At 41.1% G+C, this 18,249-nt stretch overlaps 1 protein-coding gene across 3 annotated transcripts in view; it reads right to left on the reverse strand.

Moving 5' to 3' along the window:
* Positions 1 to 555: 555 nt before the first annotated feature.
* Positions 556 to 18,249, reverse strand: part of LOC132816125 (protein adenylyltransferase SelO-like) — a 97,361-nt gene continuing 79,667 nt past the window's right edge. The window contains exons 14-19 of one of the 3 annotated variants that reach the window (XM_060825586.1): positions 17,854 to 17,935; positions 15,010 to 15,102; positions 10,495 to 10,574; positions 2,807 to 2,850; positions 2,625 to 2,704; positions 556 to 864 (exon numbers count right to left, since the gene is read on the reverse strand). In XM_060825586.1, the coding sequence (XP_060681569.1) occupies positions 742 to 864; positions 2,625 to 2,704; positions 2,807 to 2,850; positions 10,495 to 10,574; positions 15,010 to 15,102; positions 17,854 to 17,935 (502 nt within the window). In that variant the 3' untranslated portion in view covers positions 556 to 741. Of the gene's footprint in view, positions 865 to 2,624; positions 2,732 to 2,806; positions 2,851 to 7,929; positions 9,613 to 10,494; positions 10,575 to 15,009; positions 15,103 to 17,853; positions 17,936 to 18,249 lie in introns of those variants that run through there. The other 2 variants (XM_060825585.1, XM_060825587.1) reach the window with 2 other exon arrangements.

Here is an 18,249-nt window from a genome sequence, read left to right on the forward strand (position 1 = left end):
TCTCTCTGTAGCCAGTTGTGAATATTTCTCAGTGACTGGGCATGACTGCCTTTTGGCTCAGCCTGGACTTCTGGCCTCGAGATGATTCTAGAGTGATCTCCTGGCCTCAAGGTGAATAACAGTGCATCTCGAGTTAAGGTCCAGCACAGACTAGAGGCCAGATGGCTTGGATTGGGTTGGAAGGCTGTTATTCCAAATTCCTTATTTCTTTATTTTCTGATTTTTTTATGATCTGTAATGCTAGACTTTTTATTTCTTTTCTTTGCTAGTTTTTTTTCCCTAAGAATTTGCACCAAAATACCTTAGTACCTCAGATGATGCTGTAAGTGGCGACTTCTAAAGTTTTCACTGTACTCATTTGAGTACATGCGACAATAAAGCTAATTCTAATGCTTCCTAGGTCCAATGGAGACAGACGGCACCACAATGTTCTCATGCAAAATAACTCAGTACTTATGATGAAAACTGCGTGCATAGATTCTTTGATTAGTCTGGGCGATTGGTAATAACCAGAACCAACCATACTTTATACTTATGACATACCAATGGCAAGAGTTTAAAATTAATCAACTTTATTGATAGTAAACATTACAAAGACAGTTGGGTTTGTTTATTTAACAACACTTTTAAATCTTGCAATAACAGATCAAATGAGGAATGTGGTATTACTTGGCCAAACGATTAAAATCCAGAGGCTGGGCTGTATGCAATTTCTGGTCCTCCTGTAATTTACTTTCATCATTAAGAGGAACAGCTGACACGAAGTTCTGTAGCCCATGAAGGAGGACGGGAAGAATATCCCGCATCCTCAGCATCTGTCTGCTTGTTAAAAGGATGACGTAAAACTTTCTTCAGAAAGCGAACCTGTCATTAAGACCAAGCAAAGAAATAATTTTTCAAATTTGCAGTGGTATTTCAACTTTTTAATTCATTTTTGGAATCTATATGAATACAGAATGGAATCAAGTTATTCACTGAACAGATTATGTTTCATTATTTTAATTTGACACCAGTTCTTCATTCCTAATTTTATATTAAACTATGAATTTGATTTCTCCAATTTAGACATTTGGAAGGAAAGGTCATTAAATTCCGGAAGCTCAGATCAAAAACATTGCCTCTTCACCATTCAGGTAGGACTTAAAAGGATTAGGAATGTTAGAAGACTGCAAATTGCTGTCTAACAAGAACTGTGCTTTTGGCCAACTTCTTTGAATTCATTCTTCTTTTTGAGTTCTCTGCCCAAAGGTTATCATTGATGATTATTTGTTGAACCTGAGCAAAGTGCCACAATTGATTTTACCAGGGGTAGGGCAAGGAGGCAGGCCACAAGTTTTCATCAGTCAGAACAAGGATTGAACCCATATTAGGGGCATTGATCTGCCCGACATGTTAGCCATCTAGCTAACCAGCTCTCAATTTTTAGGATCTACAATACTTTTTCACTTGTTTCAATTGGGATTGCATTTAATCATGTAAGCAAAAAAAAAAGATGATACCAGGTTAAAAGGAAAGGTAGGGTGAAAGTTCAAGGAAGAAGCAACCTTTTATATTCTTTTATAGAATGAAAGCATCAACGTATGCTGCTCAACCATCATTGCTCTTGAAAAGGTTGCTGTGAGCCACATGTTTGAACTATTGCAGCCCATATGATATAGGTACCTCACAGCGCTATAGGCAAGGGAGTTCAAGGATTTTGGCCCATCAGCAGTGAAGGAACAGCAACATAGTTCCAAGTTAAGATGTGTGCTGCTTGAGGGGATCTTGTAGATTATAGTTCTTCCATGCATCTGCTGCCTCTGTTCTTCTAGGTAGTTACAGGTTTTGCACTTTGAATGGAGCTTTGGAGAATTGCTGCAATGTACTTTGTATATTGCATATTAGTGGTGGTGAAGAGAGTAGTGATCAAACAGCCTGCTTTGTCCTGGACAGTACTAAGTTTTCATCACACACCTGATTTGTGCCTTGTACATGGTGGACAAGTTTTGGGAGTCAGAAGGCAAGTTACCCATTGCAAAGTTGTTAGTCTCTGACGTGCTCTTGTAGCCAGTGTATTTATGTGGTTAGACCAGTGTAGATTCTGGTCAATGGTAATCCTCAGGCTGTTGCCAGTGAAGCTTAAGGGAAATAATTATATTCTCTCTTTTTGGAGACAGTACTTGCCAAGTACTTTTATGATGCAAATGTTGCTTAATATTTATCAGGATACCGAGTATTACTATGGCTGCTGATAGAAGATCCGTCCAGCAATTTCTTCTGACCAGTGGCTGACTGTCACTTTCTACACCATGTTATTACCTGTTCTCTTCCTTTTCTGAAAGCATCATAATCAAACTAAAGTTTACATCAAACTTATGGTGCATGCATTACAACCACAATTCTACACATTCATATTAGAACAATAACAGAAAAAATAGGTTTTAAAAACACCAGCATCTTTTTGGGGAGAGGAAACAAATGGTGATAAGACTGTGGTTGTGTCCCATAATGTCCCAACTTCAGACTGGCATATGGAAATTCGCAATGTACAATATTTGCCTTGAAAACAAATATTTGCCTTGAAAACTAGGGCTAAAGGGACAAAACTCAACTAATTGAGTAGACCACACATGCAACAAGGTTACCTCAGAAAAGTCATTTCTCTCACTCTTTTTGATTGCTGATTCTGCCATCCAGTTGCGAAGGATGTATCTAGGGTTGACACCTTTAAAAGAAATAATGACATTCAAGTCTTTTTAAAATTATTTTTACAACATAATTCATGAAATAAAGGTTATACCAAGAAAATGATTTTAAAAAGTCATACCTTTCATTCTGGTTTTGCGTGCTTCATCTGTATCCAGTTTGTTCCTGTAAGAAACAATATTTAAAAACATCTCTCTTCTCAGGAGAATTGTGTACATCATTATTAATAGCATTTTTAGGAAGAAATTAGCAATAAGGATTGGGACTCCCCCAGCCCCATGATGAAGTTGCTAGGGATTATGGCATGGAAAGTAGGAGGAAGCCCTGTCAGGATATCTCCGCAATGTATTCCCTGCCAACAAGGACGTTTCCCAAGGCTGGTATTTGAGGCAATTGAAACTAAATTGGAGGAATGTTATGGATTCTGTGGTATTTTGCCAGCAATAGAGTAATGCCCACTGGGAATGCTCTTTATTCTTGTATGTAATGTGAATTTGATGGCCATTCTTAACTCCCCTTGAACTAAGTGACTTGTTAGGCCAGACCAGGTAAGGACAGCAGATGTTCTTCCCTAAAGGACTTTAATAAACCAGATGGAGTTTTATAACAATCAATGATAATCTTCATAATGAAGGCGAGCCTTGTATTCCAGATTTATTAATTGAATTTAAATTCTACCAGCTGCCAAGATAGGATTGGAAATCATATCCACAAAACATTAGCATGGTTTTGGGATTACAAATCCAGCAATATTAACACAATGTCACCGTCATGCTGCACACTGTGTATGGAAGCAGATAGCTTAATAGAGAAGCTTCAAACATGAATGGCCACATTGTGGCTAAGCCCAATCTAACAGTTCCTGATCTGTCCCAGCAGCAGCCACCGTCTGAAATTGCTGTCTCTCTGATTGGGCAAGCCCCAGGAATATGAAAGATGGCTAACTCAGAAAAGATCAATAATTATGTTATCTCCCAGAAGATTGCTGACTATCAGAAAACGTGGGCTTAGGGATCCCTGTTGTTTCTTTTTCAATCATGGGTCATGGATGTCACTAGCTGGCCAGCATTTGTTTTATTGGCTATTCCTAGTTGCCATTGAAAAGGCAGTAGTGAGTTGCTTTCTTGAACCACTGTACTCCATGTGCAGGTAGATTCATATTGTCCTGCAGGAGGGAACTGGATGTGGGTGTCGTGCACTACGACAAAACTTATTGACCATTCCTAATTGCCCTTGAGAAAGTAGTGGTGAGTTGCCTGTTTGACTTATTCAGTCCATTACCTGCAATTCTATTACTGAAGGAGTTCCAAACTTTGACCCAGCAAAACTGAAGGAATGGCAATACATTTCCAAGTCAGGATGAGGTGAACTTATAGTGATAGTGATCCTCTGTATCTGCTCACTGTGCCTTATAGATAGTAGATAGGCTTTATGGAATCAGGTGAGTTAATTCCTGCAAGACTGGTGTAGCCACAATACTTATATGGCTATGTGGTAACCCCGAGGATGTTGATAAATAGCAATGCCATTAAATATCAAGGAGTGATTGTTAGATTCTCCCTTGTTAGAGATTATCATTGCCTGGCACATGTGTGGCATGAATATTACTTGTCAACTCAAATCTAGCACAGTAGTAGTGTCAGAAACCAATGGAGGGTATCCTTAATGTAAAAACAGCACTTTGTCTCCACAAGGACTACACAGTGGTCATTCCTACCAATACCAACATAGACAGGTGCATCTGCAAGAATCAGCTTGTTGAATAAAAGACCAAGCATACTTTTCGCTCTTATTGGATCCAGTCTAGCAACAATGTCCTTTAGAACTCAACTAGTTCAGTTAATTGTGGTTCTGCTAAAGCCACTCAGTGATGGACACTGAAGTCCCCAACCTAGAATACTAATGCCCAACAGGCTCTGTTGGTATTGCTAGTCATTACACTTAACAACAACTGGCCTTCTTATTGATATCAACGTTAATCTGATATCTTCACTTCATGAAAGGCAAAAAGACTGCTCCAAATTTCCCTTACAGCAACTTTTGCAATACGTCAGTGGTGAAGTTGTGAACACCTCCTTTGGATTTTAGCAATAAACCCCCGGTCTAGGACATATGAGTAATTTCATGGAGGCCACACCCTTATAAGGACTACCAAATTATCACTCATTCTGGGATTGCTCTTATGGGCATTCATCAGTATCCAATCAATGTTGAATACTGAAGTGTGACTGACTACCTGTACTCCCTTGCTGTGTTTCAGTAGCATACCTGGCAGCATTCAAACTGCAACAAGCTGCAGTTTGCATATCTGTTCACTAGAGCATTACATAATGAGTAAGAATGCATGTGATTTGCCATTGCACTGATGTGCTACAGTGTTCCTTTAAAAACACCAGACGCCAGACAAACCTTTCTAAAATTCCTAAAGAACTGCAAATACCGGAAATCAGAAACAAAAACAAAAATTGCTGGAAAACTCAGCAGGTCTGGCAGCAGCTGTGGAGAGAAGTTAGAGTTAATGTTTTGGTCCAATGACCCTTCTTCAGAATTGAAGAAATTGTGAAATATGAGAGACAGACACACAGTGAGGGGTGAACTATGAAAGAATTTTATTTTGTATTCATTTTCGGGATGAGGGCATCACTAGCCTAGCCAACATTTATTGCACATCCATAATTGCCCAGAGGGCAGTTGAGAGTCAACCATATTGCTGGAGTCTGGAGTCATACATAGGCCAGACCAGGTAAGGATGGCATATCCTTTCCCTAAAGAACATTAGTGAATCAGATGGGTTCTTCCAACAATCAACAATGTATACATCATCATTAGACACTTACTTCCAGATTTTAAACTAAGTTCAAATTACATCGTCTGCCATAGTGGGATTCGAACCCAGGTCCCCAGGACATTACCTAAGTCTCAGAAACAGTTGAGAGCATGGTGCTGGAAAAGCACAGCAGGTCAGGCAGCATCCGAGCAACATAAGCCTTCGGAATGTCGATTCTCCTGCCCCTCGGATGCTGCCTGAGTTACTGCGTTTTCCAGCACCACACTCTCAACTCTGATCTCCAGCATCAGCAATCCTCACTTTCTACTACTCTGTGAATTAACAGTCTACTGATAATACCATTAGGTCATTTCCTCCCCCTAACAACCAATTTTTGGCACTTGCAATGCATTATAATCCTTTGAAGATGCTCCATAACCATAAGTACAATAAGCCTACAATAAGGGTTATATAAAATCATGAGGGAACAGTCAAGGTCTTTTCTAAAACTAGAGGGGATAGATTTAAGGTGAGTAGGGAAAGATTTGCAAGGGATCTGAGAAAGTAGTGTGTATATGGAACGAGCTGCCAGAACAAGTAGTAGAGGTGGATACAATTACAACATGCAAAAGACATTTGGACAGGTTTAGAGGGACATGGGCCAAATGCCCAAGAAAATGGGACTGGTTTAGCTTAGGAAATCTGATCGGCATGAATTGATTGAGCCGAAGGGCTTGTTTCCATGCTCTATGACTCTCTCATAAATACTGAATAAATACTTACTAAAATTATGTTCACAAATTGATTGAAAATATATGCCATGGCCATGCACTCAGACATATTTTTACTTTCTCTGCCTCCTAATACACCTAGGTACAGGCCTAATGTCTGCAGCAGAGGTGGAGGTAGCCTGCGGTGTGGAACACCCTGGTGACTTCAAAGGCTTGAATAGTCATCCCATGGTGTCTTACGACCTAGATGTCCCAAGCCTGCTGAGTGCCTCTTGCCGACACTCAGGCTCACTATTCTTGGTGGAGAAAGTGAGGACTGCAGATGCTGGAGATCAGAGCTGAAAATGTGTTGCTGGAAAAGCGCAGCAGGTCAGGCAGCATCCAAGGAACAGGAAATTCGACGTTTCGGGCATTAGCCCTTCTTCAGGAATGAAGAAAGTGTGTCCAGCAGGCTAAGATAAAAGGTAGGGAGGAGGGACTTGGGGGAGGGGTGTTGGAAATGCGATACGTGGAAGAGGTCAAGGTGAGGGTGATAGGCCGGAGTGAGGGGGAGGGAAAACTCAGATTTCTCCAGTTTCCTCATTTCCCCTCCCCCCTTGTCTCAGTCAAATCCCTCGAACTCAGCACTGCCTTCCTAACCTGCAATCTACTTCCTGACCTCTCCGCCCCCACCCCCACTCCGGTCTATCACCCTCACCTTGACCTCCTACCACCTATTGCATTTCCAACACCCCTCCCCGAAGTCCCTCCTCCCTACCTTTTATCTTAGCCTGCTGGACACACTTTCCTCATTCCTGAAGAAGGGCTCATGCCCGAAACGTCGATTCTCCTGCTCCTTGGATGCTGCCTGACCTGCTGTGCTTTTCCAGCAACACATTTTCAGCTCACTATCCTTGGCCTCCAGTGCTGTGGGCATTGGAGCTGGAGGTGGTGGGAGAAGAGAAAAAACAAGAGAGGCAAGAGAGACATCAAGGATCAAGTGCCTTTTGGATGTCCTGAGAATGTCTATCACTTCTCCTCTGTGTGGCTACTTGCTGATACCACCTTGTGTTCTTGAGAGAAACGAGCATGTAGAATGAGGCAGGGTTCAATCCGATGACACAATGGTTCAGTGGTTTGCACTGCTGCCTCACAGCGCCATGGAGTCAGGTTCGATTCCAGTCTTGGGTGACTGCCTGTGCGGAGTTTGCACATTCTCCCTGTGTCTGCAAGGGTTTCCTCCCATAATCCAAAGATGTGCAGGTCAGGTGAATTTGCCATGCTAAATTGCCCGTAGTATTAATACATTAGTCAGAGGTAAATATAGGGTGGGGGAATAGGGTGGGTTACTCTTTGGAGGGTCGGTGTGGACTTGTTGGACCAAAGGGCTTGTTTCCATACTGTACGAATCTAATCTAATCCATTTCTGAATTTGCTAGAATGCTGAGCACGCATAGATAAATCAATGGAGTTAAGGTCCAAGTGCATATCAGACAACAACCGAGCATTCTGTTGAAACAGGGTCTCCATGACATCTTCGAGGAGAAAGTGAGGTCTGCAGATGCTGGAGATCAGAGCTGAAAATGTGTTGCTGGAAAAGCGCAGTAGGTCAGGCAGCATCCAAGGAGCAGGCGACTCAACGTTCGGGCATAAGCCCTTCTTCAGGAAAAATTCCTGAAGAAGGGCTTATGCCCGAAATGTTGAATCTCCTGTTCCTTGGATGCTGCCTGACCTGCTGCGCTTTTCCAGCAACACATTTTTAGCTCTCTATGACATCTGCCACCTTTTCCATGAGGATCATGCAATTGTGTAGCGGAGCCACCATCAAGGAAATCTATTGTGAAAGATACACGTGTAACATGTTCCTGTGCATGCAAGTTCTGGGGCCAAGTGCAAAGCACATCTTCTGTATTCGGCAAAGTAAGTCCCTGGTTTTCAGCAGTACTCTTTCAGTGTCAGAGCCATGGTGCGTCCACCAGCTGTAGACTTGTGTCAGTGGTATGTTAACCAGATTGTACCGCTGAATCTAACCTAGCAAGAGTGTCCCCTGAGCTGGGTGTCTCTATGCTGCTGTAGAATGCAAGGGAAGTCAAATGGTGTGCACGATGTTCTAGGTAGGTGGATAAAGAACTGGTTCAGCAACAGGAGACAGAGAGTAGAAGTTGAAGGGAGTTTCTCAAAATGGAGAAAGGTGACCAGTGGTGTTCCACAAGGATCACTGCTGGGGCCACTCTTGTTTGTGATATCCAAAAATGATCTGGAAGAGGGCACTGTTGGTATGAGCAGTAAGTTTGCAGATGACACGAAGATTGGTGGAGTAGCAGAAAGCATAGGGAACTATCAAAGAATACAGGAGAACATTGACAGACTGGAGAATTGGGCGGAGAAGTGGCAGATGGAGTTCAATCCAGGCAAATGTGAGGTGATGCATTTTGGCAAGTCTAATTCTAGAGCGAATTATACAGTAAATGGAAGAGCCTTGGGAAAAGTTGATGAGCAGAGAGATCTGGGGAGCGCAGGTCCATTGTACCCTAAAGGATGTTGCACGGATTGATAGAGTGGTCAAGAAGACATATGATAGGCTTGCCTTCATTTGACGGGGTACTGAGTATAACAGCTGACAGATCATGTTAAAATTGTACAAGACATTGGTTCGGCCACATTCAGAATACTGTGTACAGTTCTGATTTCCACATTACCAAAAGATATGGACACTTTGGAGAGGGTGCAGAGAAGGTTTACGAGGATGTTGCCTGGTATGGAAAGTGCTAGCTATGAAGAGAGGTTGAATAGGTTAGGAGTATTTTCATTACAAAAAAGGAGATTGAGGAGGGACCTGATTGAGGTCAACAAAATCATGAAGGGTATAGACAGAGTAGATAGAGATAAGCTTTTTCTCAGGGTGAAGGATTCAATAATGAGAGGTCACACTTTAACAATGAGAGGTGAAAAGTTTAAGGAGGATACATGGCAAGTACTTTACACAGAGGGTGGTGGGTGTCTGGAACGCATTGTCAGCAGAGGTAGTAGAGGCAGGTATGGTAGTTTCATTCAAGATGTGTCTGGACAGATGCATGAGTAGGTGGGGAGCAGAGGGATACAGATGCTTAGGAATTGGGTGACAGGTTTAAATCGTAGATTTGGATCGGCTCAGGCTTGGAGGGCTGAAGGACCTATTCCTGGGCTGTAAATTTCCATTGTTCTTTGTTCTAACACTTCGCTGGTGCATCTTCTGAAGGGTCACACACCTCCTTGGAAGTAGTACTGCCAGTGACCTGTGGTCTCTTCTAGCCTGAGATTCCTGATGCAGACAATGCCTGTATAAGAGAAGTAACTGCTTGGTGAAGATAAAGAGAAGCTTATTCAGAGCGATGTGTTAATGTTGGAGCTTATCAGAGCTGTGCACTGCATTGTTCACTGGATTAGTGGGCCATTGGTGTCTCTGTATTCCTGCAATGAGATAAACAGAAGACCTGAGTATAATGGAAATGTTATAACAGGAACAGTTGGTAATCAAGTGTAATCATTCCTTAGTGAATGTATAGGAAACACTGTGGGCAGGAAGGCTTTGTAGTTGAAATGGATGAGGTTGAGACTTTGTGAGGTCATCAAGAATGTGATGTTCAAGCTTGCAGTCTATCAGCCTTGGTGAGATGCATTTTCAATAGTTGTTAGAGCGAGTGATGGCCTATCAGTGAAAAATAATACAGACTCCACTGGGGTGTGAAGGAAATAATTTGCTTTAATCTGACTCTACTGGCCATCTGAGTTATCGTGGCCTTAGTGCTAATCCATGTTCAGATTTACTCCCATATTGGTGCGACGGTGAGCTGTTTGGAAGAGTACTGACTTAATCTCAGTGGCCCTGCAGAGTAGCATCCTTAAAACCTGGGGTTAGTTTGGCCTTCTTCAGACCCATTGCTAGGGGTGGTTACCACAGTCTGAGAGGTACTTCTTGGCTTGCAACTCCTGAAGTGTTATTCAGCTGGCCTTTAAGTATGACGCTGGAGTCTTTGAATCTGGAGGTTCTCAATAGTGTCAAGAGCTTCCAGCTCACTCAACATACAATTCACTGAGTAACCATGCAACATCTTGCTTTCTCTGGGTGAAAAATGGTGATCATGTGAGAGAACTTGGCCCAGCACACTCATTCCAGTACACCATCCAATTTGCCAACCACCATTCTTTAACTTCAAATGGGTAAATTCCATCCTATTTGCTAAAGAGGACTGATAGATGGAATTATTGATACAGAAACTGGATTTGCTGTACTTCCAATAATGTCTCAACAGAGGTACTTCAAGAGAGACTGGAGAGCAAATAAATTCCTACCTATTCAACCTTGACAAGTACAGTTTAATCCAGTATGAGAACTTCTTGTGTCTTGTGAGGTCTTGAATGGCCCAGTATTCCTATATCAGAAGAAATACAGTTTAATTATAATGGTAATTTAATACATAAATATCTGCAATAATAATAGAACATCATGTTCTTCAAACCATATTTTAAAAATAAGAGAGTAAGAAGTAGGAATACGTGTACGTCAAGATAGATTATTTGGTTGTTTAAACCTGCTCCAACATTCAAGATGATCTTGGCTAATCTTCTAACTTAATTCCACCTTCCTTCACTATTCCTGTATCCTTAATTACCATGGTATTCAAAAATCTATCAACCTTTATCTTGAATGTGTTAAAACAACTGTGACCCACAGCTCACTGTGGTAGGGAATTCCTAAGATTTACAAGCTAATGTGTAAAGAAAATGCTTGACATCTTAGTTCAAAATAGACAATCCTTTATTTTGAAACTGTGATCCCATGACTTGTATTCCCCACTCTCTTGGCATATATCCTACAAAGCCCTTAAGAATATTTAAATTAAATCACCTTCCATTCTTCTAAACATGAGGGAGTACAGGCTTTGTCTACTCAATCTCGAACATAGGTCAACCCCTCATTCTAAGAACTAGTCTTGTGAGTCTTTGTTGTAATCCTTCAAGGGCAAATAAATGTTTCCCTAAATGAGGCACTCAAAACTGCACACAGAACTCCAAGTGTGGCCCCAACAATGGCATGCATAATTATAGGAAGACTTCCTTTCTCTTCATTCTAAGTGTTTTGTAAAAAAGCTAACATGCTATTTCTTCTTAATTTTTTGTTGCTACTGCATTTTAACTTTTTGTGATTCATGTAGAATGATGCAAGGTCCCTCAAGGCAAGCATTCTTGACTCACCAATAAAAAAAAGTATCCTCGTCAGTTATTTTTCCTATCAAGATGGAGAAATGATCATAGCCACACTATATTCCATCTGCAATGACTTTGCAATTACCCAATCTACCTGTATCTCTCCAGAACTTCTTTCCATCCTCTTAACTGCCTATGTTCTCACCTAACATATAATCATCAGTAAACATATATATATTACACTTAGCCTTCTCAATCAAATTCATAATGGAATTGATGATATTTCTCATACAGCTAATTACAGCTTTTCAACCGAAAAATGTCTGGTTTATTCTTACTGTTCTTTTCATTAACATTCCTGATTGAAGAGGCCAGGAAGACATACCAGGATCAGCACCAGGCATACCTAAAAATGGTGAAACCACAACACAAGGCTACTTGCATGCCATATGGTGTAAGCAGCATGCAATAGACAGGGTTAAGTAATCCCATAACCAACAGATCAGATTTAATCTATGCAGTCTGCCACATCCAGTCGTGAATGGTGGAGGACAAGTTAATAATTAGGATGAGGTGAAGAGTCCACAAATATCCCATCCTTAATGATGGGGAAGCCAGTGCATCCGTGCAAAAGGAAAAGCAGAAGTATTTCCGTCAACCTTCAGTGATAATTGCTTGGATCCCTGGCATCACAAATGCCAACCTTAAACTAATTCCATTTACTCCACATGAAATCAAGAAACAAACATATGAACGTACGAAGCACAAGTAGACTAATTCAGTCCCTTGAGCCTGCTCCATCATTCATTAGTGTCATGGTTAATCTGACTGTAATCTTAAAACTACATTCACACCAATCCCTGATAAACCTTCAAATGCGTTTCCAACTCTGTCTTTAAAATATACAGAGATTCTATTTCAACTATCTTTTCAGGAAGACAGTTCCACAGTCTCTCCATCCTTAGAAATGTTTCTGCCTCAGCTCTGCTTTAAATGTAGACCCCTGATTTTTAAGCTATGCACCCCAGATGTTGATTCCCTTATAAGAGGAGCCATCCTCTCCACATCTACCTTGCTAAGAATCTTTAGGACTTACATTTGTCAATCAAATCACAGAAGCCTAAAACGCCAAACATTTCCTTATACAGGAAAACCCCACCTTTCCAGGTATTACTCTAATATTCTGTTAGACTAAAATGGTTCCAGGATCCTTGCAGAGAGGTTTGTTAGCACTGTTAGGAAGGATTTAACGTAACTTGGCGGGGGTGGTATCTTGAGAGAAGGTTCAGCAGGGTTAGATGTACAGCCAAAATTATAAGAGTTAGCAAGGAAATCAAGATGATATAGAAATTATAGGCTAGTAAAGATACAAGGGACCTAAAACATTAACTCTGGTTTCTTTCCACAGATGGTACCAGACCTGCTGAGTTTTTCCAGCATTCACAGTTCTTTGTTTTTTTTCGTTTCAGACACAAGGCAAGGTTTGGCAAGATTAGAACGCGAGGAGTGTGACAAACAAGGCAGATGAGTTGAGGACACAAATTAACACATAGGAGGAATGATGTTATTGCTATTATTGAGACATTGTGAAGAGAGGGAAAGGATTGACAATTTCATAGTTCAGGATATAGAATCTTCAGGCAAGACATGGCAAGAGGTATAGAGAGGGTGTTGTAATATTGATCAGGGAATCAGTTGTAGGCTTAGTTGACTGACTAGCAGTTATTGCCTATTCCTAGTTGCCATTGAGAAGGCAATGGTAACCTAACCTTTTGAACCATTGCAGTCTATGTGCTGTAGTTAGACTCACAATACCATCAAGGAGTGAATTCCAGGATTTCGACCCAGTAATACATTTTCAATTCAGGGCGGTGAGTGGCTTGGAGGGGAAGTTGCTGGTGAAGATGTTTCTATGTGTCTACTGCCCTTGCACTTCTAGGTCGTGGGTCTGGAAAGTATTGGCTAACAAACTTTGGCAAACTTCTGCAGTGCATCTTATAGATAATACACACTGCTGCTTCTGCAGATTGGTGGTGGAGGCAGTGGATATTTGTGATGTGGTGCCAATCAAGCAGTCTGCATTCTCTTGGATAGTCATAGAATCCCTAGTGTGGAAGCAGGCCATTTGGCCCATTGGGTCCACACCAACCCTCTGAAAAGCATCACACCCAGCGTCACTCCCTGACTCTATCCTGTAACTGTGCATCCCCATGGCTAATCCATCTAGCATGCACATTCATGGACACTAGTGGTAATTTAGTGTAGCCCATCCATCTAACATGCACATCTATGGACTGTGGGAGGAAACTGGAGCACCTAGTAGAAACCCACACACTCACAGGGAGAACGTGCAAACTCCATACAGACATTCACCTGAGGCTGGAATCGAACCCTAGTCCCTGGCATTGTGAGGTAGCAATGCTAACCACTGAAACACTGTGTTTTTTGGAAGATGTTGGAGCTGCACCGTCTGGGTAAGTGGGGAATAACCAATCACAGTCCTGACCTGAGCCTTGGAAATGCTGGACAAGTGGTGAGTTACTCGCTGCTGTATTCCTAGCCTCTGACCTGCTCTTGTAGCCACTTATATGGTGAGTCTAGTTGAGCTTCTGATCAATGGTAACCCCCAAGATGTTGATAGTGGGAAAACGATGGTAATGCCATTGAATTATCAAGGGACATAGGTTAGATTGCATCTTATTGGAGATAGTCGTTGCCTATCATTTCTGTGGTGTGAACATTATTTGCCATTTTTCAGCCCAGAATGCAGGTCACTGGGTCCAGTGGACTTGTCAATCTTGGACCCATTAATTTGTCAAGTATGTTCTTTACTCATAATGATTTCTTTAGGTTTCTGATTCTCAACTGATCCTTGATTCCACATTATTTCCAGAATGATATTTGTGTCTACTATTATGAAAATAGATTTAATAATTTATTTAGAATTAAACTTCTTTTACGTTACCGCATTTTGTCATTACATCAAAAATTGCTCATCAATTCCGATTAGTTAACCACACAGGTTTGAGGGTAAAGCTGCCACAATCTACTTGCAGAATTTTACGTTTTAATGACTAATTTTAAAAATGAAGCATGCATAGCACTCCAGAACAAGATGCCAGAGACAGTTTGACCTTATCTTTATGGTCTGTATCAACCTCTTGCTTCAAACCACCTTAAGGGATGCTGATCAACATTAGGTGGCAAGGAACTGTCTGTAGATTATTGGCACAGGAGTGATTAGCAATTGGGAAGCATATCCAGCACAGGGAGGTTGGAACTTTTTTTGTAGAAAAAAATGAGTCTAGAATGATTTAGCTTTTAGCACAATAATGTCTATCAGTAGTCAAGATTAATCTCCATGTCACAATTGCTAACAAAGAGTTTGCAAGAATGGGCTAATGACAATAGTAAGCCGAAGATTTATACCTGGGGTTCAGAAGCATACTCCTCTTTCTCAGTTACTTCAAAGGTTAACCTGGTGAGGAAATCACGTACAGGTTTTTATGTACAGGCTTCAGATCAAATGTTCAGTTGGGCCTCTATCACATTGCTAGGGATCAACCTGTCAACTCAAAGCAGGAATCTACTGCCTTTCCAAGTGGACAAAGTTAAAACTGGTTCACTTGTGTGGAAAGTAAACATGACCATACCATTTACCTCAGAAATGCTGTTAGCCGCAAGTTGTTGTTGTGTAATCTCACTAAGCTGACGAAACGTCATCGTGAAGTCTGCTCTTGTATCTTCCATCAGCTATAAAAATGAAAGAGGTACTTCCAGCACAACTCTATTTATTTTAAAGTATTGATAGCTTTAAGTTTCTGCTGTCAGAGAAATTACCAAAGGACAAGAAATGGTACTAAAAAATTACATGCTTCTGTATTTTAAAATACATGAAATCAGTATCTATTTTTTTTAAATTGTAAGAAATAAGGATGTCTTGTTGCAATTGCCATAGGAATCAATAACATTTTTAAAAAAAAACTTCCAGGCATCCATCAAAACGAATTGCGTGAGAAGAGTTCATATTTTAAGGTTTTACTGCAATAAACAAACTAAAATCAAAACAAACTAAACATGAAGAGAAAGTGAGGACTGCAGATACTGGAGATCAGACTCAAAAAGTGTGGCACTGGAAAAGCACAGCTGATCAGGCAGCATGTGAAGGAGCAGGAGAGTCGATTCAAGCATAAGCTCTTCATCAGGAATGGGGGGGATGGGAGGGATGGGGGTGGGGGGGCGCAAAGGAGATGAGGAAACTGATGAAATCAACATTGAGTCCTTCTGGTTGGAGGGTCCTAAGACAGCAGATGAGGTTCTTCCTCCAGTTGTCAGGTGGCTAGGATTTGGCGGTGGAGAAGGCCAAGGACTTGCAAGGACTTGCCGGAGTGGGAGGGGTTTTGAAGTGGTCTGCCACAGGGTATTTAATGCGTGTGTCCCAGAGATGTTCTCTGAAACACTGGTGTCCTGTTTGCCCAATATAGAAGAGACCACATTGAGATCAATGGACACAATAGATGAGACATTTGGATGTACAGGAAAATCTCTGCTGGATGTGGAAGGATCCTTTGGAGCCTTGGATGAAGGTGAGGGGGGAGGTGTGGACACAGGTTTTACACATTGGGGAAGGTACCAGGAGTGGAGTGTGGGGTGGTGGAGAGCCGTGGATGAGGGGTCCCTCATTAGGTCCACAGGTTCTCAGGTTCTGAGAAAAAAATTTACGCAGCTTCTCAGAGATGTGACCTTATAGATTCAAGACCAAACCCATCCTGGCTTTTCTTAGCAGGCTCCCTCCTCCTGCCATATTATAGTAGGCTTTTCAGGGTCTTTTGAAAGTCATTTCACTCAGTCTACTAAGTATCCTTAAACTGATTTCCACCTGGATTCCACTGACGATTCCACTGAAATTTCCAAAATTTCTATCCTTGTTCTTTTCAATCAAAAAAAAATCAACTCTTTAGCATTCTGCTCTCCCAAGTGTAATTTTTCTGCCTCTCCAAATCACAGCATGTTTTTCTCTCTTTCTCTAGGTCTCTATACTCTGAAAGTATGTCACACTGACCAAGTCATCTGGGCTAACTCCAAGTATATTTTATGACAATTTCAGCATCCTCTATTTGAAGACACTGGATATTTAATGTTATAGGTGGGGTGCAGTAGTCAGGAAATCTCCCAGCCCAGTGGTACTCCCCCCAGGAAGTAGAGCCTTGAAAGACAGAAGTTTTGTTTTTGGGGAGTAGGGGTATACTGGAGACTGGTCCACTGCCCTTAGAAACAGTTCAAGGTGGACACAAAGGTGTCCCTCCACTCCTTGCAGGTGTTTCATTCAAAAATAGGCTCTCACACCCTCACCCAGTCCCATGCCCTTTTCCATGACAAATCTTGCTCCCTCATCCCTTCTCATTGACATCTCACACTGTCCATTTAAATCTATGCATCTGAACACAGCGAATAGCCCTTCATGTATCCCACGCCAACCCATGCCCCTCCACCAACTCTCAGTAGTCCTGTATAATCTCTTAATATAACTAGTGAACCCTATAGTAAAATGGCATGTTTTAAAAAACTTCAGTTGTTCAGAATTTCAAAAAAAACTGCTCCTACTACAACCCTATAATGGTGTGCACTAACCAGCCATCAAAATACACTGGCTTATCTTGTAAAAATAAATACTAAACTAACGAAAAGAAAACATAAGAGAAAACACTGGTGTCCTGTTTGCTCAATATAGAAGAGACCACATTGAGATCAATGGACACAGTAGATGAGGCACTGGGATGTGCAGGAAAATCTCTGCCGGATGTGGAGGCTTTTGCGGCAGCTACTTCAACAAACTAATAGAAGCCCAGGCTCTCAGGCAAGCCTCATAATGCAAGGTGCAGACTTGTTCCCTACACCCTTCCATCCAAAAATTGGCAATGCCAAGAATGGGAATGAAATCACTTCCCATCTGCTATTTTTAAAGATCAGCAGAGTCTCTCTGACTTAGCAAAGTCAAGCCCTGTTTTGCCTTAAATGAAAAAAGACAACTTAAAACATATCCACCTTTTAAGGTACTGCAAAAATCTGCGAAGAAGAACAATTTTCCAGTGTACACTTAAGCATTGTTTAGGTTTTAGTACTTATACCTCTATTTCAACAGCCAAGACGTTTCTCCTCAGCCCAATTCCAGTCAAACACATGGTTTTAGAGTGAGATATTCAGAATAAGGGTGCCAACAGTCACTTTGAATACAATGGGAGGAATGTTTTAATGATAGAAGCTAACATGGAAGTCAAGAGGAAAGTTCATTGACAATAGTTTAGTGGGAATAAGGCCAAAGTGCAAAAAAAGTGCTATAAATAAAATGATTTCACAGGACTCAAGGTGAGATAGAGAAAGATACAGCTTCAGAACTTAGCAAAGTTTGCCTGCAGGGCTATTTGGCTTATTGTGCAATGAAGGGGAAAAACAATAGAGGTAGCTGAACATATGGTCTCAAATTTAGTGAGACAATATACTTACCTTCAACAAGTAGGCAATCAAATAGTCATCATTATTATCATGTCCAATCAAGCCCAACTTTGCTCTGAACAATTCCATTAATCTAAAAATTAATGAGAAAATAAATGAGTTATAATGTCATTGTTAAGGACAATCTATTTACCAATCAGCACTTTCAGGCAAAATTTCAAAACCTTTTTTATTACAAGGCTAATGGACTAGAAACAGAAATATGAATGGACATTAATTTTAATCCAAATATTAACAAAGCCACAAACAGTTTCTAATCAGCAAATGAAAATGCAGCATTGTTTAAAAGGGTTTGTATGTTTACAGATGAATTTAATTTGAGTTCATTTTATAAACCTTAGAACCATTTGGAGAATAGAAAAATCTCTTGGAAGTCAAATATAGACT

This window comes from Hemiscyllium ocellatum, chromosome 5, assembly GCF_020745735.1.
Source record: "Hemiscyllium ocellatum isolate sHemOce1 chromosome 5, sHemOce1.pat.X.cur, whole genome shotgun sequence".
Classification (NCBI taxonomy): Eukaryota; Metazoa; Chordata; class Chondrichthyes; order Orectolobiformes; family Hemiscylliidae; genus Hemiscyllium; species Hemiscyllium ocellatum.